The sequence below is a fragment of the Phaethon lepturus genome, unplaced genomic scaffold (assembly GCF_000687285.1).
Source record: "Phaethon lepturus isolate BGI_N335 unplaced genomic scaffold, ASM68728v1 scaffold22194, whole genome shotgun sequence".
Classification (NCBI taxonomy): domain Eukaryota; kingdom Metazoa; phylum Chordata; class Aves; order Phaethontiformes; family Phaethontidae; genus Phaethon; species Phaethon lepturus.
Window position 1 is genome coordinate 9,450 of NW_010537293.1, and position 19,514 is coordinate 28,963.

A 19,514-nucleotide genomic window follows, 5' to 3' on the forward strand; every position below is an offset into this window, starting at 1 on the left:
GACAAACTGACCTGAATGATCATGTCAATAAGAAGACTGCTTCACATCTCAGTTTTTTTAAGTTGTTTTCTTGCGTTTCAGAATAAGAATAAAATCTCCTCTTCTTATAACTATTTAAAGCCTAATTTAGTGGCTCAGGAAATATGCAATCCATTCATGTGAGGCAGGGTTGTTAACCTAAACTGGGTAAAAGAGGCGAGTGGGTTACGAACATGTAGAAAAGGGGATAGCGTACAGGAGCCTATTGTTCTGTGTTCAGTTTCTACAATTAAAACAGATATTCATGGAGCAGTCTGTAACCCTGCTGAGCCAAAGACAGCTGATCTGAGTGTGGAAAATTCTTATAACAGTAAGACACCTACCTTAACTCTACGATTAATGTTGAGGAACTGGCAAGTCTTGTCATAAAGCTCTTCCAGTTTTTCTCTATCCCAGTAGAAGTCGGGTGTTATTAGCAGGTCTGAACTTAGATTTATACGGTGTCTAAAAGAATGGGTACAACAGTAGTTCAAACTTCCTTTTGGTGAATATAGGAGCAAATATTTACATAGCAGTTAAAAGAAACAGGAAAATTTTCCTACAATTTTAAGTAAAATATGAAAGTCTCCTTTCATAATAAAAATACGAGTGTAATGATTGCATAAAATCAGTCATATCTCCTGCAACTTTTCTGAGAATACCATACTGTGTAGCAGTTTTGAGCATAAATGACTTTTGCCTTACAGCAACGTTGCCGCCTCGGCTAGTGACCTTCCTTAACTTTGGCATCTGCAGGGAAGTCCTTGACTAAGCTGCTAGCTTGCTGAAGCTGAAGTCGTTACTGGGGAGCTCCCCGACAGCTTGTTTCTCTCTCAGCACCGCCAAGCATGACTGGTACTGCATGCTGGCTGTGTGAGCATAGCACACCTTTCAGAATCAGGCTACTGTCTCGACATTATAAAAGCTAAGAGCTAAAATCTCCCACCCTCAACCTACTGCTCACATAAGTCTTTGGACACTTAAAACATCATTGTTCATTTTAAAATAGGAATTGCTTTTTTATTTACCTCTTTCTTCACTGATTTGGAGTTGTTTTGGTTTTTTGTAAGAGTGTGTGTAATGCTCTGTATTCCCAATGGCCAAATTTCAATTGACAGGGACCCCCCCCAATTCTTACAATGTAGCATTAGTTTCTGAATAAGTCATGGGAAGAACAGAACTCAGAGAAAGTTTTACTAACTCTAGGCCATAGTTAACAGTTCTACCTACGCCTGTGCTTCCTCCTGGTATCCTTCGCATGTGTCTACTATAATTACTGGTTACAAGACGTGTGCTGCTGGACCCAGGGAGGGAAAAGGGTGTGGAATTCGGCCATTTACAGTATGCTGCTTAATGCCTGTCTACAGTTGAGATGCCAGTGGTGAGATGGTGAGCCAGTGGGTCCTCTGACTAACGTAACAGTACACACAGTCTCCAGCCAAAAGAAGATTGAAGGAATCCCACCCCCCCACCCCCGTTTAGCATGTATTCTGGTCTTTGTATCATGTGTAACTTAAAAATTAAGTTCTGTGTAATACAATGTCTTGGTGTAAACAAAAAAAGTTACCTTAATGCAAAGAGTTCTCCAATTTTCTGCATTACATCTGCATGAGACAATTTCACCTTCCTTCGTGACTTCAGTATCTGTGAAGTAACAAGTTTTTCACTGCTTTGGTCAAGTAGCATGTACTAGGAGTTAAGAAGTCTGAAGTTCTACAGGCTGAAGTATATATATAAGTTAAAATCTGAATGCATATCATTCTTACTAACATTTGAGTTTTGTTTGCTGAGTGCCTTGCTTATCTAGCATTGTATGAGCATGCAACCGTTCATCAGGTTTTTCAATAAATCACTGAGTATGCCATCAGTATCAATACAAAATCCTGGAGTGTTTTCTATGAATGATTTCCTGAACAAGAGATCATTTGTTTTTTTCTTCCTACTATTGTTATTTTTAAGTCATGACAGTGTTCGTTTACCTTGCCACTACTTAGAGCATTTTTATAGACTTTTTTTTCTTACTACAATGTATTACCATTTATTTCCTTCATTAAAAGAAATAAAATAAAAATTATTATTTCTCTTTTGAACCCTACGAACCTCATCTTTATATATGATGTCAGATGGACTCTATAGTTTGTCTCATGAAAAACTGTGGTTTAAGTAATTCACTCAAACTCTTCATTATATTGAAGTTAAAGCACATGACTTTCAGCCCAAGCTGCCACACACTGTGTTTGGCCAGGTTTTTAAGTGCTGCTTGTCCTGTTACACATACACATTCAACAGTGGCAGGTGACAGTGGCACAACACGGGACATGTTATCCCAGTGCAGAACCCCATGCCCAAGCCTTTAAAGGCTGATGATTTCTTGTCTCACCACTTCGCAGGTGTTCTGAGCTTCTCTGTGTCAGTGGCTTTACCATCAAATGTGTTAAGCATTCAGTTGCTCTCTCCATTTCCTTAGCTGTATCTGGACCCATCTTTTGCAAAGCACAGGAGGAAAGGAGGGGCGAGATACAAACAAGACCTCACCTCAGGAATTGACTGGATAGATTCCACAAAGTTATCCAATAATGATTCCCAAATAGCCAGCTTCACTGCAACACAGAGGTGACAGAGCGGAACACTATGAGAGAGATATATGCTTTCAAGTAATCATAACTTTAAATCTGCCAACGTGCTGCTTGAAGACACGTTGACACATACAAACATTATTTGTAGCAAGTTACCATTAGTATTGTACAATCCATGTTCGTACATCTACGGACAAACATGGGTTGGACACTGACACAGCTCTGCATGCAGAACCACCCTGAGTGCAGCGCTCTCCTCCCAGTGATCAGTTCGGATCCTAGAGAGCTTTTGCTTCAGCTCAAAAGTTGAGTGTTTCAGTGCTCTACTGTATGTATGAAGCCTGTGCAAACTACATTCCAAGGAGGCTGGAGAAAATGAGCCGTGCTGGAGTCAGGCTGACATCATGTCGTACCACTCCAGAGTCTCCACTGCATTTCTAGTGTCCTGTAGAACGCTCATTCTCCATTTGTCCAGTATTTGATGCAGCATACTCAAACCATGGAGAGTTAGCTTGGATAGACACGCTGCCTCTACTTGCTGAAGCTAAATGCAGACTTAAGCAATCTCCCATTTTGTTTCTAGGTGAATATACTATTCACTAAAGATACAACTTCTCTTCTATGGAAGCTGTTCAACATAGGCAATGGCAACACAAATTCTACTATGCCTCAGCTCGAGCCTGGGAAGATGCTTCTACAGAAAGATGATATAGCGCAGGTGTTGTTCTGTAGTCCGCAGATTCCCAGACAAGAATGAAGTAGTAACAGATCAAAAATTAACCCTATTCACTGAGAAAAATTAATCAGGGAAGATTTAATTGTCAAAATGAACTCTTTCATGGTAGTAATCGATAGTATCATCTAGTCAGGACACGGATAGTAAATCCAATGCTGAGCATTTTTCACACTCATCTTTTGAATAGAGGCCTCATCCAAGTCAGTGACTTAAATGACATTTAATTTAGCCCCTGAAAAAAAGCCAATAGGCATTTCAGCTGTCACTGATTATTTGAAAGAGGTCGGTTTCTGCTGTGTCATAAATTTGACTCAAGACTAGACTTGCATCCTTTATTTTTATTGAACGTTATTGAACTGTTTTCCTTTATGAGGTGCATGTCTCACACTAACATAAATTGGTACCAATTACCTCCTGGGAATAAATCCTTTACCCCACTTTATGTGGCATCACTCTTCCATGCAGTGGCTTTATGAATAACAAAACTATAGAGCACTAAAGGCTTTGTTTTCCTCAACAGCCCTTCCTTCGACAGTCAAGAACCATTTAGTTATACTGTACCCCTTGATCAAATGACGTATCACTTCAAAAACATGCATCTGTTTCTTGATGTCCCTTCTCTTTAAAGGTGCACTTCCCCAAGTGCTACAGGAATCCTGCAATTTACCCTAAAAGCAGTAGGGGTAGACAGACTAGATTTCCTCTAAAGGTCTTTTTGAGGACGGTCTTACTGCTGCTTGCTTCTACTCTCACTTCCTACCTTGTTTGAGGTCTGAAGCAGCAGAGATGGGTATTTCCTCAAGCAGCAGCACCACTGCTGAGCCTAACTCCTTCCCAGTGCCTCCCACTGCCTCCTGACAGAGATACCACCTGTGACACACAGCCAGGGCTAATAAGCCTGGAAAATCTTAGCTGTGACTCTGGTCCACACCTTTGATACTGGTCTACCTCCCCAGCTGGGAATCCCTTCTTTAGCTGGCATCTAGCTTTTTCTGTTAGAGGAAATGATGTCAGGATGAATTCCCTAAGATTACTGTCAGGTTTCTAATACTGGACTCTATGCTCGCTGCTATCCTAGAATAGTTCTCAAGGGTGGGGAACAGGATGGTCAGTAGAATGTGCATCTTTTGCAAAGTATGTGTCTTAACGTATGTTTCTTCCTTAAGAAGATTTACATTGAATAAGGTAATTCCAATTTGCAGAAAAGGAGGCAAGAGCTTTGAAAATGAATCCTCCCACTAAAGCACAATCAATCCTTACATAGTTCATCTAAACTGTGTGACAGTTGGAGGAGACTCAGGACACTGAGTCTCCTCCAACCTGTCACTGTACAAGTCCCACTTATAATGACACGTCACAAAATCTGTAGGATGGGCTGATTGTACAAACAATATTAACTCACCAGAAAGACAAAGGGCATTTGAAAAGGCAAATTTCTGCAGAACAACTTCATCGCTATCCAGCTCAGAATTTAACAAGATTTCTCCTTTATGAAGCTTTGACTGACCTCTGTTAAAACAGGATTGAAGCATCTTCATTGATTAAGCCACTAGCAAAGGCACATTTAAAGAACAATCAACAATACAAGAAAGGCTGGTTGGTTATTTTTATAAAGCATGCCGTATCTATATGGATATCGCCCCCACCGTTGCATTTTACTCAGGTTGAACCTGACAATAACCAAAATGAATCACCGAAAATTAGTTCCTCAGTCTAAGACTAATATTATGACCAAATTTTCTAGGTTGAAATGAAACTGCAGCAAGCGGTGATGGTAACTACAGCATTACTATATACACACAGATAATTCAGAGTAAGCAGGATGCTGGCCTCTCTCCTGCTCTCTATCTCCTATATTATCTTTCTGTTTCCCTTTTCTTCTGTCACTTTTCTCAGTATCACTCCCTCCCTGCTATGCTGGTAACTTCCCTGAAACCTCTACTGCCTAGAGTGCCAGCAGCAAGGAACAGGGGCCATGAGAGTCATTCAATTTATCATGTCAATCTCACTACGAAACTTGCATAAACACAAGGGAATATGTCAGGAATCACAAAATACACAACTGGATAGTACATACAGTTTTCAAATGGCCAGGAAAAATCAAAACCAAACCCCTGTCCTTTTATCAGGTTACCTTAAATACGCTCAACCTCATTAGCTCAGCTCCTAGCGTTATAGTGTTTTAGGAGTTGTTTTATGGTGCTGTTGGAAAATTACAGATAATTTTTATAATCATTTACATTAAGAAATATTTCTGTAGAGATCCTTTGCTCTCCATGATGAAAAAACATTATTTAACAAGGCAAGACAACTTGCCAAGTTTATCACTACACAGTATTCAAGCTACAACCTTCCTAGGAAGTGAAGTAGGTGCAGAATTACATCTTTATATATGAACCTAGATGGTACTAAGGAAAGCTTACACAGAAAATCCTTTCTAAGCTCAGATTTGTCTCAATAATGCATATTTATTTTTCTTCTATGAGCTACACAGTTTCTGTTTGAGATTGCTGAAGAACACGTTCACTTATGTGGTCATAGAGCTTCGTGATTTACAAAATCTAGTGCACAACCAAGTCACAAAGGCCATTACTTGCAAATTTAGCTGTTCAGGAAAATTTGTCAGTTTAGATTTACTGTTTTCTCCTTTCCTTATTTTACTTGTTTGAAAAAGAGTAAGAAGAATATTTCTACTAGCTGCTTTTGCTTGAATTTGTTTTAGATGTCTGTTAGCGTTTATATCAAGAGTGCCTGAAGATACTTACTCTCCTATTCTATAGTTCATCTCTTCATTCTCCCAGTGGACTAGTGCAACTTCATACGGCTGAATTTCATGCTGTTCTAGCACTTGCATGACATTCTTCATCTAAGAAAAAGACAATTGCACGCATAGGGACAGTTACCATGCAGCATACTATCACTCTACAAAGATCTAGCCTATAATAGGTTGATGAATGCAACTTTCATGCTGAAGTTATTTAAATAACAATGAATAGGTGTCCTAAGTAATGAAGTGATTATTAACAGTTTATTTCTGAAGCTACCTGTAGCTGTGTGGAAAAATTTGTGGCTGTGAACAACTGCAAGGAATCTGTGAAGACTAAAATGTCATTTAATGTCTGCATATATAAAACAAGGTAAGGATTAACCACAGCAGCAGTAAAGACAATGTGGATGTATTCAGTATTATAACAATACACTGTACAAGATTTTGGCACATGTCTGAGTGTGGGAACAAATCTTTAGGGTAAGCACATCGGGTGTCTGTTTCTGCCAAAATTACTAGTTTGCTGCTAAAATCAATAGTTTTGTTTCAGCTGCCAGAGGTTGGGTTATATTACAGAAATCCTTTACCACTACAGAAATCTGTAAAATTGGTTTCAGCTGCCCACATTCAACCCTCTAAACAGTTAAATGTGCAATTTTACTTGCAGAAGTAATCTCATTGTCATTTTATTCTCAAGTACCCTAAAACCTGATGCAGGAAGAAAGAGCCCTTTTCTCTCGAAACACTTTCTCCTCTGACATCTGACTTAGGATCCCTCATCCTTGTTCCTTTCTATGTGCTACAAGGCTCCCCTCAAAAATAATTCTGCAGTTAGAACAAATTCTGAACTAAAAAGAGCACTCACCTAGAGGTTTTTAAAAGGCATTTAGCTACACAACAGCCAATAAAACAAAAAAAATCCACCACAATACACTTGTGATGCCTGAATTCTTTAAAGGGATGAATCTTCTATTAAGTCATACTTAAACCACTCTCTTCAAAATAATAGATAAGTTAATCTTTTAGTGCAAAACTATATGCTAGCAAATTGTTCATGAAGCATATTCTCCAGGTTAAGTACTCTAAAAACAATCTGTTGGATCACCTGCAAGAGAGATTTTCTTTGCAGTGCTAGCTTTCCTCATGGCTTTCAAGAACTTTGGTGATACCATCTATTACATAAGAAATGGTAGCATTTTTCACTAAAAAACCCCCAGCCCTACAGCTGCAACTGCTTGTTTCACAACCCTGAATTTAATATTAGCATGACTAGTACCTGCCATATATTCCAAGAATTGTGGTAAAAAAGGGTATGAAAAATTATTTTCATTTTTTAAGGAAGGAAGCATCTGCTGTTAGGCCAGTGAGCTTGGCCACCCAGCTATGCTGTGTCCAGGGACAGTTCAGCAATGCAAACCTTGCTAAAACAATGCCAGAGTTAATAGCCAATCCACAATGTAGAATGCCAGATTTCAAGAGTATGTTCACTTGGATCCAGGTGCTCTAGCTGGCTTTGTGAAGTCACTGCTAATACAGTAATAATTATGCTGTTTATAATAGACTAACAGTCCCCTCCAGAACTACGACCGGCTCAGGCTTCCCAGGGCCAGCACAGAGCAAGATTTAACACAGCTTTACAGACCACAACCAATTCTGTGAAATTGATGTCTTATAATATGCATACTTCCAAAGTTCGTCCATTGCTCTGGAAAATGAGAAATTGTAATTCAGTGGCAGCTTTCTTTTATCTATTCAGAGTAATACAAAGGCTTCCACTGACTGATGTGATTCTTCTAGGACCAGCCTAATTTTACGGAAGGGACTACCTGTGACACAGTACATTTAATGAGATGTTCTGGATTCACTGAATGCAAACTCTTGCTATTACAGGCACTCACGTCACACAATTTCCTTTTTAAAAAAGCAGATGAAACTCCACCTCAAAACTAGTTTTGCTTTTTGCCCTTGCTATTTTTGGTGGGGAAGCTGTTACACAACCTCCCTATTCAGGTATTTGAAAACGGTATTTTACATTTTAAATTTCTATTCATGATCAGTCTGTAGTTATTGCTTCTTCTGCTAAGTGTCCATTAATGTAAAGTAGTTTTTCTTCTCCTAATAGTCCTTCTGGAGTACTTTTAAAAAGCACTTTTGTCCATTCACAGAGATTCTCTACATTCTGTTTTACTGAATTACTTTCAGTTTCTGTTCTACAGACCAGTCTGGCTGGGTTTTTTTTGTGTGTGTTTCAGTTTATTAAAACATGTGCATAAAAATACCTCCTCTATTTGAGCAAGTTGCTTGGAAGTTAAAACTTTGACTATGATTTCAATAAGCAGAAAGAGGCAGTTTTTCTCTTCTTTTATAAATAAAGATAGCAAAGGACCAAATAAAGTTACTAATGCTGACAAGAAAAATGTGATATCAAATCTTCAACGGTACTTAAGCATGTACAACAAAACAAGATTTTTCAGAGTACTCCAGTACTCATAAAATCAACTATATTAGTTATTATATTATCAACTATTAGTCAGCTAGTCTTCTGTAATACCTGTGAATCAGTAGCGTAGTTACAGCCATAGCATCCCAAGTGTGCTACAGGCAAGGTTTGAAGGGAGAACTAGTATCTTTTTGTAGGCCAGCTGATATACTGAAACCCCGCAAAACAGGCAGGGAATCAGGAACATTTCAGGTCCGAAACAGAAAAAGTGAACTCGAATCCAGAAAATGTTCACATCTGGAAATAACTGCTCTGTCTTTTCATTTACCTTAATGAAAATCCTCCTGTGAACTTCTGTATGTCTCAGTATGATCTATTTAATACACCGCGATTTCACATACTCTGCCTACAGGTAATATAGATACTTTTTCCCTTTGCATGTAGAATCCAGTTTTATTTAGCACAGCAATAAAAATAAATATATTAAAAATTAAAATAACTATAAACATATTCATAAAAATAGATATGCCTGTGGCATACCCCTCTTGGTCAGCAAAGAGCACCAAATTATCATAAGGGGTATGTCATTTCAATATCAACATATTTTAACAATAATACCAAGAAAAATATTCCTTCAAAAACTGCTAACAGTTAGAAACACAAAAGAGTATTAAAAAATTGCTTACCAATTTTATCTCTTTCAAAGTTATCCAAAAGTAAGTTTTGAATAGTTTTGACTTAAATGGCTCTAGAATGATCCTTTTCTTCTAACACCTTTTCTATTACATTAGTGCCTTTCAAACAACCATTCGCAGGTCGATTTTTCTGATCTACTACTTCAGTATGTATTGCTGCAAGAATTTTCTTTTTGTCAGTCTTACTAGATTAATGTTTCAGAATTTTGGCCTTAAGTAGAAAATGTTATCCACTTTGTATGTTACACATGTATTTGCTCATTTTGTGCAGAAAGTCAAGTTTCAAAGGTGATGCATCTGCAACCCACACACTGGAGAGCAGCAGCAGGCAAGCACCTGCCTCATCAGAAGAATCCGTCCTTCTCCTTCATGGAGAGATCCAAGCTCCCAAACAAAGCCCAAGCATGCTGGGCTTTGTGGGATTGACAAAACATCCGTTTACAACATTTTAACAAACAGTTTCGCTTTACTTACACTTTTCTCTTCCACATTCCAAAACACAACAGCCCCTTCCCTGTGAATTCAAGGAGAAATCAAGTGTAATTATACTGTTTCGAATGTATTTCGATGCAATACTCAAATTGTACAGTGGCAATTTTTGTCACTGTGAATCAAGAAACTTAATACCATCTTCAAGAACCTACGTAATACTTGCTTTTTAACCATACTTTAATTAAAAAGAGAAGATAAGTTATTTTTTAACCATTTAAATAATTCTGATTTTTTTTTAATTGTTCTGATTTGACAGTTATTCCTTGAGTTTCATGAGGTGTTATGATGCAATGATTTAGCAAGCTGCACTACTTCTTTCACACCATTGCTTTTAATAAAATAATGTTTGGCGCATGTTTTATAACTTACCTGAAGAAAAAAATCATGCCAGGATCATCTTCTTTTGCAGACTTCTCAGTACCAATCACCAAAACGTTTGCAGCATCTAGTTTGAAAGAAATTAAAAAATTGAAGAATTATTCAAACTTCTAAACATGATAGCTGTAAGCATAGAATTCCAGTTTAACAGTTACATGCTAACACATCAGTCAGTCCTGTATTTAATTTTTCTGATGGAAATGCCAGGAAACAACCACAATATCAGACTACACTGATTCTCTGAAGCATCACACTCTAGACAGACTCAGACTCTATGTTGAACCTCACTAGAATCTTCAGTTAATGAAATGTAACAGTTTTGAATAACAAAAGACTTAAGGGAAAGCTGATGCAGGGCATAGTAAATAACCAGAAACAGAATACAGAAGTGGACGGGCAATGTGAGGGAACAATGGAAGTTCACCCACAGTTGCAGAGAAATTACCCTTTAAATCTGCTTGCCTAGAAGATCTTTCTTTTTTCTATACAGCAAGGGACTAATCTGCACTCAAATTTTGCTGACTTTGCTTTGATAGTCAGAAACTTGACAGAGTGTACACCCAAGACAGGAGAGGGTACATCTGCATTCTCCTTCGGATCAGAAGGGTGCCTTTGAAACAAATGTTCCAGCCACCCTCATTTACCGCACTTCTGGTGTACACTGCAGAACGGTGTCAGAGTACACAAAATGGATTTTTTTTTTTTTCTTTTTTTTTTTTTTTTTGCATTAGCATACTATGGAAGAGGAGCTCCAAAAAATGCACCTATGGTACTCCCAACCACCTGCAGGACATTTGTTACAAAGGACTGGACTTGAGCTAATGTTAAGTAGAATGCCCCAAAACTTAAAAGATGCGGATGCTGGGTTCTCAAAACAGGGTTTTGGTTTTTCCCCATACAGATCTGCTCCACTGCACTACTCACTAATATAGATAAAGTTTGAGAAGGCCTGATGTGGTTTTGACACGAAGGAGGTTACTTTCCAGCATGAGTCATTTTGTTGCAGAACTACTGGAAGCTAGACCAGCAAACCCCCTACTTCTATTATAAAGTGAGACTCCAGAAAGAGAAATTTGCAGGGCCTAACATAACACCTAAGCCTTAAAAAGTTCAACCCCTTTGCAGAAAGATCACAAGCCAAGCGACAAGGCATCAAATTCCACCTGTGTACGAATTCCACTCTCTGCTTTACTGCTCAAGCCACAGAGGCCAGGTAGACTAAGGCAGCAGAGTGAAATGACCAAGATACACTTTTGCTAATACCTGAGTTGAGACCACAGTTGGTCTGTACTAACTCTTTGAAAGACTTATCTTTCATTTGCTATTCCAATTCAGAAGCACATGATTTGATGAATCGCTACAGCAAGTTTTGGGTGTGAAGTCTGAATTTACCATAGAGGAAACATTTGTCTGCATTTTCTCATTTGCCTTTTCAAGTATCACCCTTATCTTTATTTATCCACTCCAGCCAAAACATGCACAATTGAAGACAATTTGGTCCATTGTAAGTGGAGGTACGGGATCTGCCTCTAAAATGTTTTTAAAGAGATTGAAAACAAGAGTAATGCTTAGGAGAACACTACAAAGCAACAAATCCACACTATAATTGCTGATTTAGATTTCTATGTGCTAATATTTTTCGATTTTCAAAGATTCAATGTTTGAGTTGGTAACCAACCACTGCTACATGCACAAGCCAACCACCACAAAACATCAGATCTGCTGGCACAATCCAACATCCTTTCATCATGACTTCCTCCAAATTTTTGATAAACAGAGTATCTATTGTGAGGAGTCAAAAACACACCATGAAGAAATGAAAGAACTGGCAAAACCCACGCTCCCAGGGTAAAGTACCAGCAACAGCAACACTTACCCTGCAATAATTCACAGTTATGCTGGGGATTGTACAAAGTTTCTATCATGAAGCTGTGAAACCTGTGCTGGTTTTAATACAAAGAAACTACAAAGGAACACGAAGCCTATACTCTACAGCACCTTGTCTTTCCATGTTTGTCATTCTGTGCAACACGATCATTAGCAAAACTTGTGTTTAGAAGAGACCCACCAGAGTATTACTGCACTTGGATTATTAAGTGTTTGAGAGGCAGCCAGATATTTGATAACCTCTACTGAAATGCCCATAAACACTATCTGTCATTCTCTTAGCTTCATATAATCTGTTCCTTCAAAGAAAAAAAAAAAAGCATACTACTGCCAACATATGAAAATCACAGCTGTTCTAGGGCATAAGGTTCCTTCAGCTATAAAAAGCTCCATTTGTTTTTCTCTTGTAGTATATTTCAGCTATTTCCAAGCCATACTTTCCCAAATCTTAAGAGATAATTGATTCTGGTTTCCATACAAAGTATTTTGCTGAAGTCTAAGTGAAGCATTCAACAATTGCTAGGATATATTTGGCCCAATTAAAAAAAAAAAAAGTACCAAATGCATTCTCTTTACTAGAACTAAGCATTTATGTGCAGATATTTTTCATTTCACTGAGTCAGCTAGATTCTCTCTTGCATGCTTTCCCCTCCAACCCTCAGTGTTTTACATTAATAGAAGTGTAGGTATGGAAAGAAGATGCAAGACTTCAAATTACAAAATTTTTTGACAGCTGAACCACTATGGTATGACCTTACTGAAAGATTAATTAAAATAAAGACAACTTTCAGAATTTTTTCAGTTAGCAAATTTCTATGGAAATTCTTTGTATCAGAAAATTTCCAAATTTATTTTTCTTGCATGCATCTAATTTTTCAATACTTTTAGTGTAATCGTAATTGTGGGGGAAAAAAATTATCATGAGGTAACAGCAAGTGCTAGTTATATTGCTATTTTGAAAGGTTGAGTTGTGTTTTTTTTAAGCAAAGCAATATTTTTATAGGGAGTATGATTTATTCTAGGGTATTACACCAGAATAAGAATACACGAGTTATAAAAAAAAAAAAACATATACCTCACCCATATTTAATTTCCCAAGGTGTAACATAGCTTTTAATACGTTTCAAAAATCTACCTCTAGGCAAACTTGTTATTTCAACATATCCATGTGAAGTCAGGTCATGACACAGATTACCAAGATGATACTCATCTGCTGTTGCAAAGGCTGTGCACTGCATCAGATTCTGTGCCAAAGGAATAAAGATTTGAGTTAGGGAAAGGCTAAAGCAAGATGTTCATAACAAAATCGTTTGCCTCAAATTTATCATGAGAGTGACATTTTTCCTTTATTCACTCTTTTCCACAATATCATTGCCATGCTGTCCACCTGGTATACAAACACTCACAAGATTACTTGCTCCCTCTGAGTGGGAAAGCAAATCACAGACTGAGATCAAACCAGGTGACCTGAGTAAGTCGCACCACAAAACTCTGTGATAGAGCCAAAACATGATCCCTTCTTCCCTGAATGCCAATCAAATACTTTAACAGTAGAGCTACACTTGCTACTGCTCTCCCATCCTACAGCTTATGACATGCTCGGCTGACCACCGAAATAAAAAGCAAGACACTCCCAATATCAGCTTTAAGATCTATACTTTAAAGAGAAATGGAATTCAACTGCGCCAGCCTGCTTATCAAACAGAAGCTCCAATGGCAAACATCATGTTCCTCCAAGCAGAAAGCTCACTGCCCAGGTAACCCACTGCCCAGGTAACCCCCAGGGTATGAGCCACTGTGGCACAGAAAGCCACAGCTCTTCAGGCCAGTTGTAGGTGCCGCAGATCTGCAGCGTCCCCTCGAGCTGAATCTGGCACTACCACCACGGTCTCTACTGACACCACAGTCGAACAGTATACAACAGCCAGAGCTTGTCTCGATATTCCACAGTCGTAAATAACTAAAATGCCAAATTGAAACAAATGACTGGAAAAATCGTACTGACTTGCAATGAGACTGACTCACGCATGGCAAAGAAATCTGTGTAAAGATTTTCTTGATTAATCAAACAAGGCACAATAAACCAATTTATGAATTCTACTACTCATTTTAAGTGGATTTCTTTGTTCTGATACCATGTATGTCCCATGATAATGTTTTTCAGTACAATGTAGTGGAAGATATCCAGAAAGCAACATGTCTCATTGTGGATCAGTCACTTTCCAGCTTTTTGTAACTAATACAAATGAGGATGTAACTAACAACAAATGAACAAAAGAACTGTACTCATCTGCAAGCATTTATACCCACAATACACTTCAACTTAAAATCCAAATTACATTCTTGCAGCATTCATACACTATCAAACAGCAATGCTTAAAAAGGTGTTCTACTCCTTGGGGGGCCTGTTACCAGCCATCAGAATCACGGCCACACATTTAAACCTTCTTTACTTTTTTAATGTTAACATTCTGTTATCATTTCCAAAGCTTTGCTTACACATCATCTTAATTCAGTGATCACTAGCAGAAAATAAACTTTAAAAGTAATTACAATGTTCAGTGAGCAATTTTGTAGGTTTATTTCCATGACTATGGAACAGAATTGTGTTTTCAGTCCCCTCATTGCAGTACCTTTGAAAAGTTGCATTATCACAATTTCATCTGTATAAATCCATTCTCAATCTCTAAACTGCCAGTGCAAATTATATATTTCAGATTCTTCCAGAAAGCTCTGGTTATTAGAAGTACACATACTCTGCCACAAAACTCTTCTGTCAAGAGTTAAGGGAGCAAACTCTTCTAGCTAGTCTATAATCTGAAAATCTCTATCCTGCTCTATGCTTCCCACAGTTTATGACTTGTGCTATTGTTCATTTAAAGACAGATGCACTACAGGACAGACTTTCTGTCTTTTTGCTGCAATTTTAGTTGCAACGTAAAGACTTTACACCAGAAGTTTGCTGGTAAGACTACATGCCTGAAATAGTACTTTGGATATGCACTAGTTTGTTTTCTTACAATGCACTGTTTCACTTAAATCTTCATTAAAATCTTGTTTGATGTGGAACATTCAGATTGGGTGTAATTTGAGACCAAGACACCTAAAATATATGTGTTCACAGGCTCTCTAGATGTCTACGGTCCCATGATAGTTGGAAATATAGCCAAAAAATCTGTACTCTAATGAGTGATGCAGCTAATCCTAAAATAGATGTGTTAACTGGCCGGTCGACCTTAATCCCATGCTTTCTACTATGTCGCTTTCACCTGCAAACTTCAAAACAACAGAATACAATATCTGTACTGGTGCTAGAAAGAAACTCCAGTTACTCACCTCCCTCCTCTCTGCCTACAGCTGGGCCTTCATTGAAATTCTATTCAGAGCACAACAACCATCCGAGCAGCCATCCTAAGTACCTTAACAAGCCCTTTTCCATATCATCATGCCCCCAACAACTGCACAGGCTCATGGAACCATAATTCTCCTTAGCCGATCCCTTCTGCTTTTAAGTATACAAAAATTTTTAAGAAAGAAAACTTGTAGGATGAACCTAAATCCTCACATCACCATAGGAATCAGTCTTTACCTTAAGGATAGTAAATACTACATCTTTACTTGATTTTCAAGCTTTTTCTAGGCTATGTGGCTATAGCATTAAAATTAGCTCAGTGGCTTTTCATGCTGCCACAGTGTAAGTCATTGATATTGGGCACAATTTTATATGCTCTTGACTTGTAGCTTTTTGCCCAATTTGTAAGCCTGTTATTTGCATACTGATTAGAATAAACTAATTCTTATTTTCATTTAAAATTTGTCCTGTATTTAAAAAGCAACCCAGAAGACTTGACTTTACGAGATTAACTAAACTGAGTAGTGACTTAGTCACTAAGCCAGTTAAGCGCTTTCAAGTAACTCCTCCATCTACCCTGAAAAACTGGTCCTACAACCCTTTATCACTGCTGGTGCTCAGCACTCTGCCTGTAAACACACAAGAAGACCAGTGCTTAGGAGAGGTGGGAAGGACATCATCCATGGACTGTTCTGCAAAACAAAGGTGGCAACTGTCAGGCCCTTCCAGACAGAGAACACCAGAGATCCTCCAGGTTCTTCATGATAACCTTAGGAGTGGGCCTAGAGCTAGTGTCACAAGGGGCAGATAGGGACGGAGAAGAGGCAGCAGCCTGCCCCTGCGTAACTGCCTGGGCAATAGAACCTGCTGTGTTACTGGAGGGTTCTTGGTGACCTCCACCCACAAACAAGAAGGCAAGGTCAGTTTTTTCACGACACCAGGATTTAGGGAAAACCAATGGCATGCTGAGAAAACCCTCAAGAGTTCTCCATTTGCTCTACTTCTACTAGTCATCTTGCATAAATCAGCCACGTCTTTAAGTTATTTCTCTGTACTACATATCTATAAGGAAATACACAAACAGGTTAAAAAAAAAAGCTTATCCCAAAATACTGTCAGCCTGCAGTCAAGGCAACAGCCTCTCCATACTGCTGTAGCTGCAGCTATATATCTGACCAAACTGCATGGGGTTTATTCAAAAATAGCAGAAGTTTTTGTTAGGTCTGACTTTATGTGATTTCTGGCACAGCATTTTGCCATGTGGAAGCTTCCTCAGAAAGCGTATTATTTCAGTATATCAGGCAGGATTTTCTCCATTTCTTACCAATGGAAAAATAGCAGTGCCTATTACTTGCATACATACATACGAAAATGTCAAACAAAGAAACTGTTTGCATTCTATGCTGTCATTTAAAAGCCTCAAGAATCTAAAAAAAAAAAAAAAAAAATCACTTCACCCAACAACAAAAAGAAGCAACCTCTGAATGTAATGTCATAGCATGAATAACAAGCTTGAAAGATTACATGGTGTTCCAGGACTAATAGTCTTCACTTTCTTTTTCAAAGCAATGGGAAAATATGAGTGGGAACGAACTTGTCTATAATGGAGTCATTACGTTACGTTAAAGCATACTCCTGCTCATCATACAAAATATTAAATGGAGGCTTAGATGACCAGAAGGCAAGCATTACAACTTCAGGTTCTTTGCTCACATTCAGTAGGTCATATCATAGCCATATTTTGCAATGTGGAAGCTATTTCTGAAAGCACAATATTTGTTTCAGTCTCATCTATAATACTATTTTATTAACAATACTCTGGAACTCAGTTGTTGTAGCTTGAGAACAGTAACACTTCTGACACCAGGATCTTCCGTGGAGATCTTATATTACAGTATGCTTGAGGTCTGCCTTGGCTAGTATTGAGGCTTGCAAAGAACCATCTTAAAGAGAAACAGCCACAAGTAGGCACTGTTCCACTTAATCATACCTCACTTTAACCAAAATAGTTTGTTGCTGCATTTACTCTGCAGATCTAGGAGTCTGAAGATCAAGGTGCTATTTCTACATATGGAATAATCTTCCTCAAGCAACACAGGCTACGAGTGCACCTCAGTTTCCCATCTGAAACTTAATCTGAATATAAACTTTATACTATTTACTTTCATCTTGATTTCTGTCTGAGTGAAGCCTTAAAACTGGGTAGAATTGGACAAGTAAGGATATCTAGGGAAAGTTAAATTATTCTGAAAGTCAGACTTTGTTTCTCAATATTGAATGTGATTTGAGAGCACTGGTTAAAATTATTTGTAATGGATTTCCTCTTTCTGCTTTAATGACCACTTACCTTCCCTCCACTTTGTTTAGACATTGCTAGTAAATCATCATTTTATCTTCAGAATACCAGACACACTAGTTTCTATCAAGCTTGTTTCTGTTTGCAGAGTTCCAACACTAGGCTAAATAATGAAATCCTCCTCAACAAATAAACATGTTAATTTCATTAAAACGTTAGTCTAAACCCAAATCTGAATCTGAATTAAATTGATGAAGTTCCCTTAATGTTATACCAACTGTAAATTTTATACTTTACCTCCATATCTGACAGTAGTGGCTGGTTAGTTCTGGATGGCTGCTTGGTCCTTGGTGCCTTTGGTGGCCTCTTCACTGGCTGGTTACTGTGTTTTGGAATAATTTTACCAGCTGAAACAACCGAGTAAAATTGTGATGATATGTTCCAAAGCTTTTTAATACACTCTGTATTGAGCTTGTAGTTTTCCGTCATCGCCACACCAAAATATTTCCAGGATGGAAAAAAAACCTCCCCACTCTGATAATAAACATTTTTTCCCAAAGCCAATACATTTCCTTGGAGCAATTGCCAATTCTTGACTTGCACACAACGACTTGTTAAACAAGGGGAAGCAGTTTTCAAATCATACAAATTCCAAGATTTCGTTGTTCTGTGAGCGGTTCTGTCAACTTCATTATCCTGCTGTAATAGTGGACATCCAGTTTTATTAAAGCTTTGGCATCGGCATATTGTTGTTAAAGCGTGGAAAGATCTAGTCCAAAGGTGCAGAAGTTTCAGTCTCATTGCTTCCCTCAGAACTGTATTTAAAACAAACAAAATCATCCATCAACCTTTTGGAAACAAATAGTATTATTTCCCCCTTATCTAAAAGGCGACCCATACTCCTTTTGCATGTGTTACTAGTCCTAAACACATAAACATTGGTGGGATTAAGCAGCTTTTTTTTCAGTGCTGTGGAGATACTCTAATTAAGATCAAAACACATTATTGAGCTGTATGCTTGCAACTCACAGTGAAAAAGCAGAATTGGCTGCTATGTCAATATGTAAGCAGGCATCTTTTCCCTCTGTTGCTCATTCTGTGTAGCAGTCTGCGCTCTCAGTTAACCCCACTGACGAAATTACTCACGGGCAAGCACACACCTTAAAGAGGACATCAGACTCCATGAATCATTATTTTATATATAATAAAAACAACAATTAGATTACTATGTGCTTGTTTGGGAAAGTCACCCAAGGAATACACACACCAATCAGCATCGGCTGAAACTGCTGCATCGCAAACAGCCAAGCACAGCTCCAGCTCCGTTCGTCTGCCATGACTGGGGCGAGAGCTGAGTTAATCAGGTTACGGTCTTGATCCTGCCAGTACACAGGGCTGCAGCAGGGGCCGCAAGGCCTGCTGGCAGATCTACCTGTACTGAATGAAACAGGGACAGTATCCATACCCTGTTATTCCAGAATAAGAGCAAGCTTATTATATTTGCGCTACGTTGCATGAGCTAATCCAATAAACTTTAAAAGTATTCACAGACAGTAGACTGAATACCTCAGTGGGTGTGTTTCACTTGCTGAAAAATCGCAGCGTCAAGTCCCTGCCCCCATCTGCCTTTACTAACCAGGAATATTTCCCTCGTGACACAAAATCCATCTTCAGCAAGTTATTAAAGAGTCATTAAGTTGTGTCCTTTGAGAGAACTGCCAATTTCAGAATATTTTTTTAAAACTGTGTAAAGAAGGATCTTCAACAACATCCACACATTTAGCATAACAGTTCAAATAAGCATTTTCTTGTGAGAACAAATCATTGTGTGCAGACTGGTGCAAGCCCTCCATCCTGACAGGGATACCCAATGCTGG

General features: G+C 38.3%; 1 protein-coding gene across 1 annotated transcript in view; it reads right to left on the minus strand.

Moving 5' to 3' along the window:
* The window catches only part of RMND1 (required for meiotic nuclear division 1 homolog (S. cerevisiae)), a 19,427-nt gene extending 979 nt beyond the window's left edge, over positions 1–18,448 (minus strand). Inside the window, exons 1-9 of the mRNA XM_010286457.1 lie at positions 17,935–18,448; positions 13,125–13,233; positions 10,094–10,169; positions 9,707–9,746; positions 6,096–6,196; positions 4,733–4,839; positions 2,554–2,618; positions 1,586–1,662; positions 363–483 (exon numbers count right to left, since the gene is read on the minus strand). Coding sequence (XP_010284759.1) covers positions 363–483; positions 1,586–1,662; positions 2,554–2,618; positions 4,733–4,839; positions 6,096–6,196; positions 9,707–9,746; positions 10,094–10,169; positions 13,125–13,233; positions 17,935–18,438 — 1,200 coding nt within the window. The 5' untranslated portion in view covers positions 18,439–18,448. The remainder of the gene's footprint in view (positions 1–362; positions 484–1,585; positions 1,663–2,553; positions 2,619–4,732; positions 4,840–6,095; positions 6,197–9,706; positions 9,747–10,093; positions 10,170–13,124; positions 13,234–17,934) is intronic.
* Positions 18,449–19,514: the final 1,066 nt, after the last annotated feature.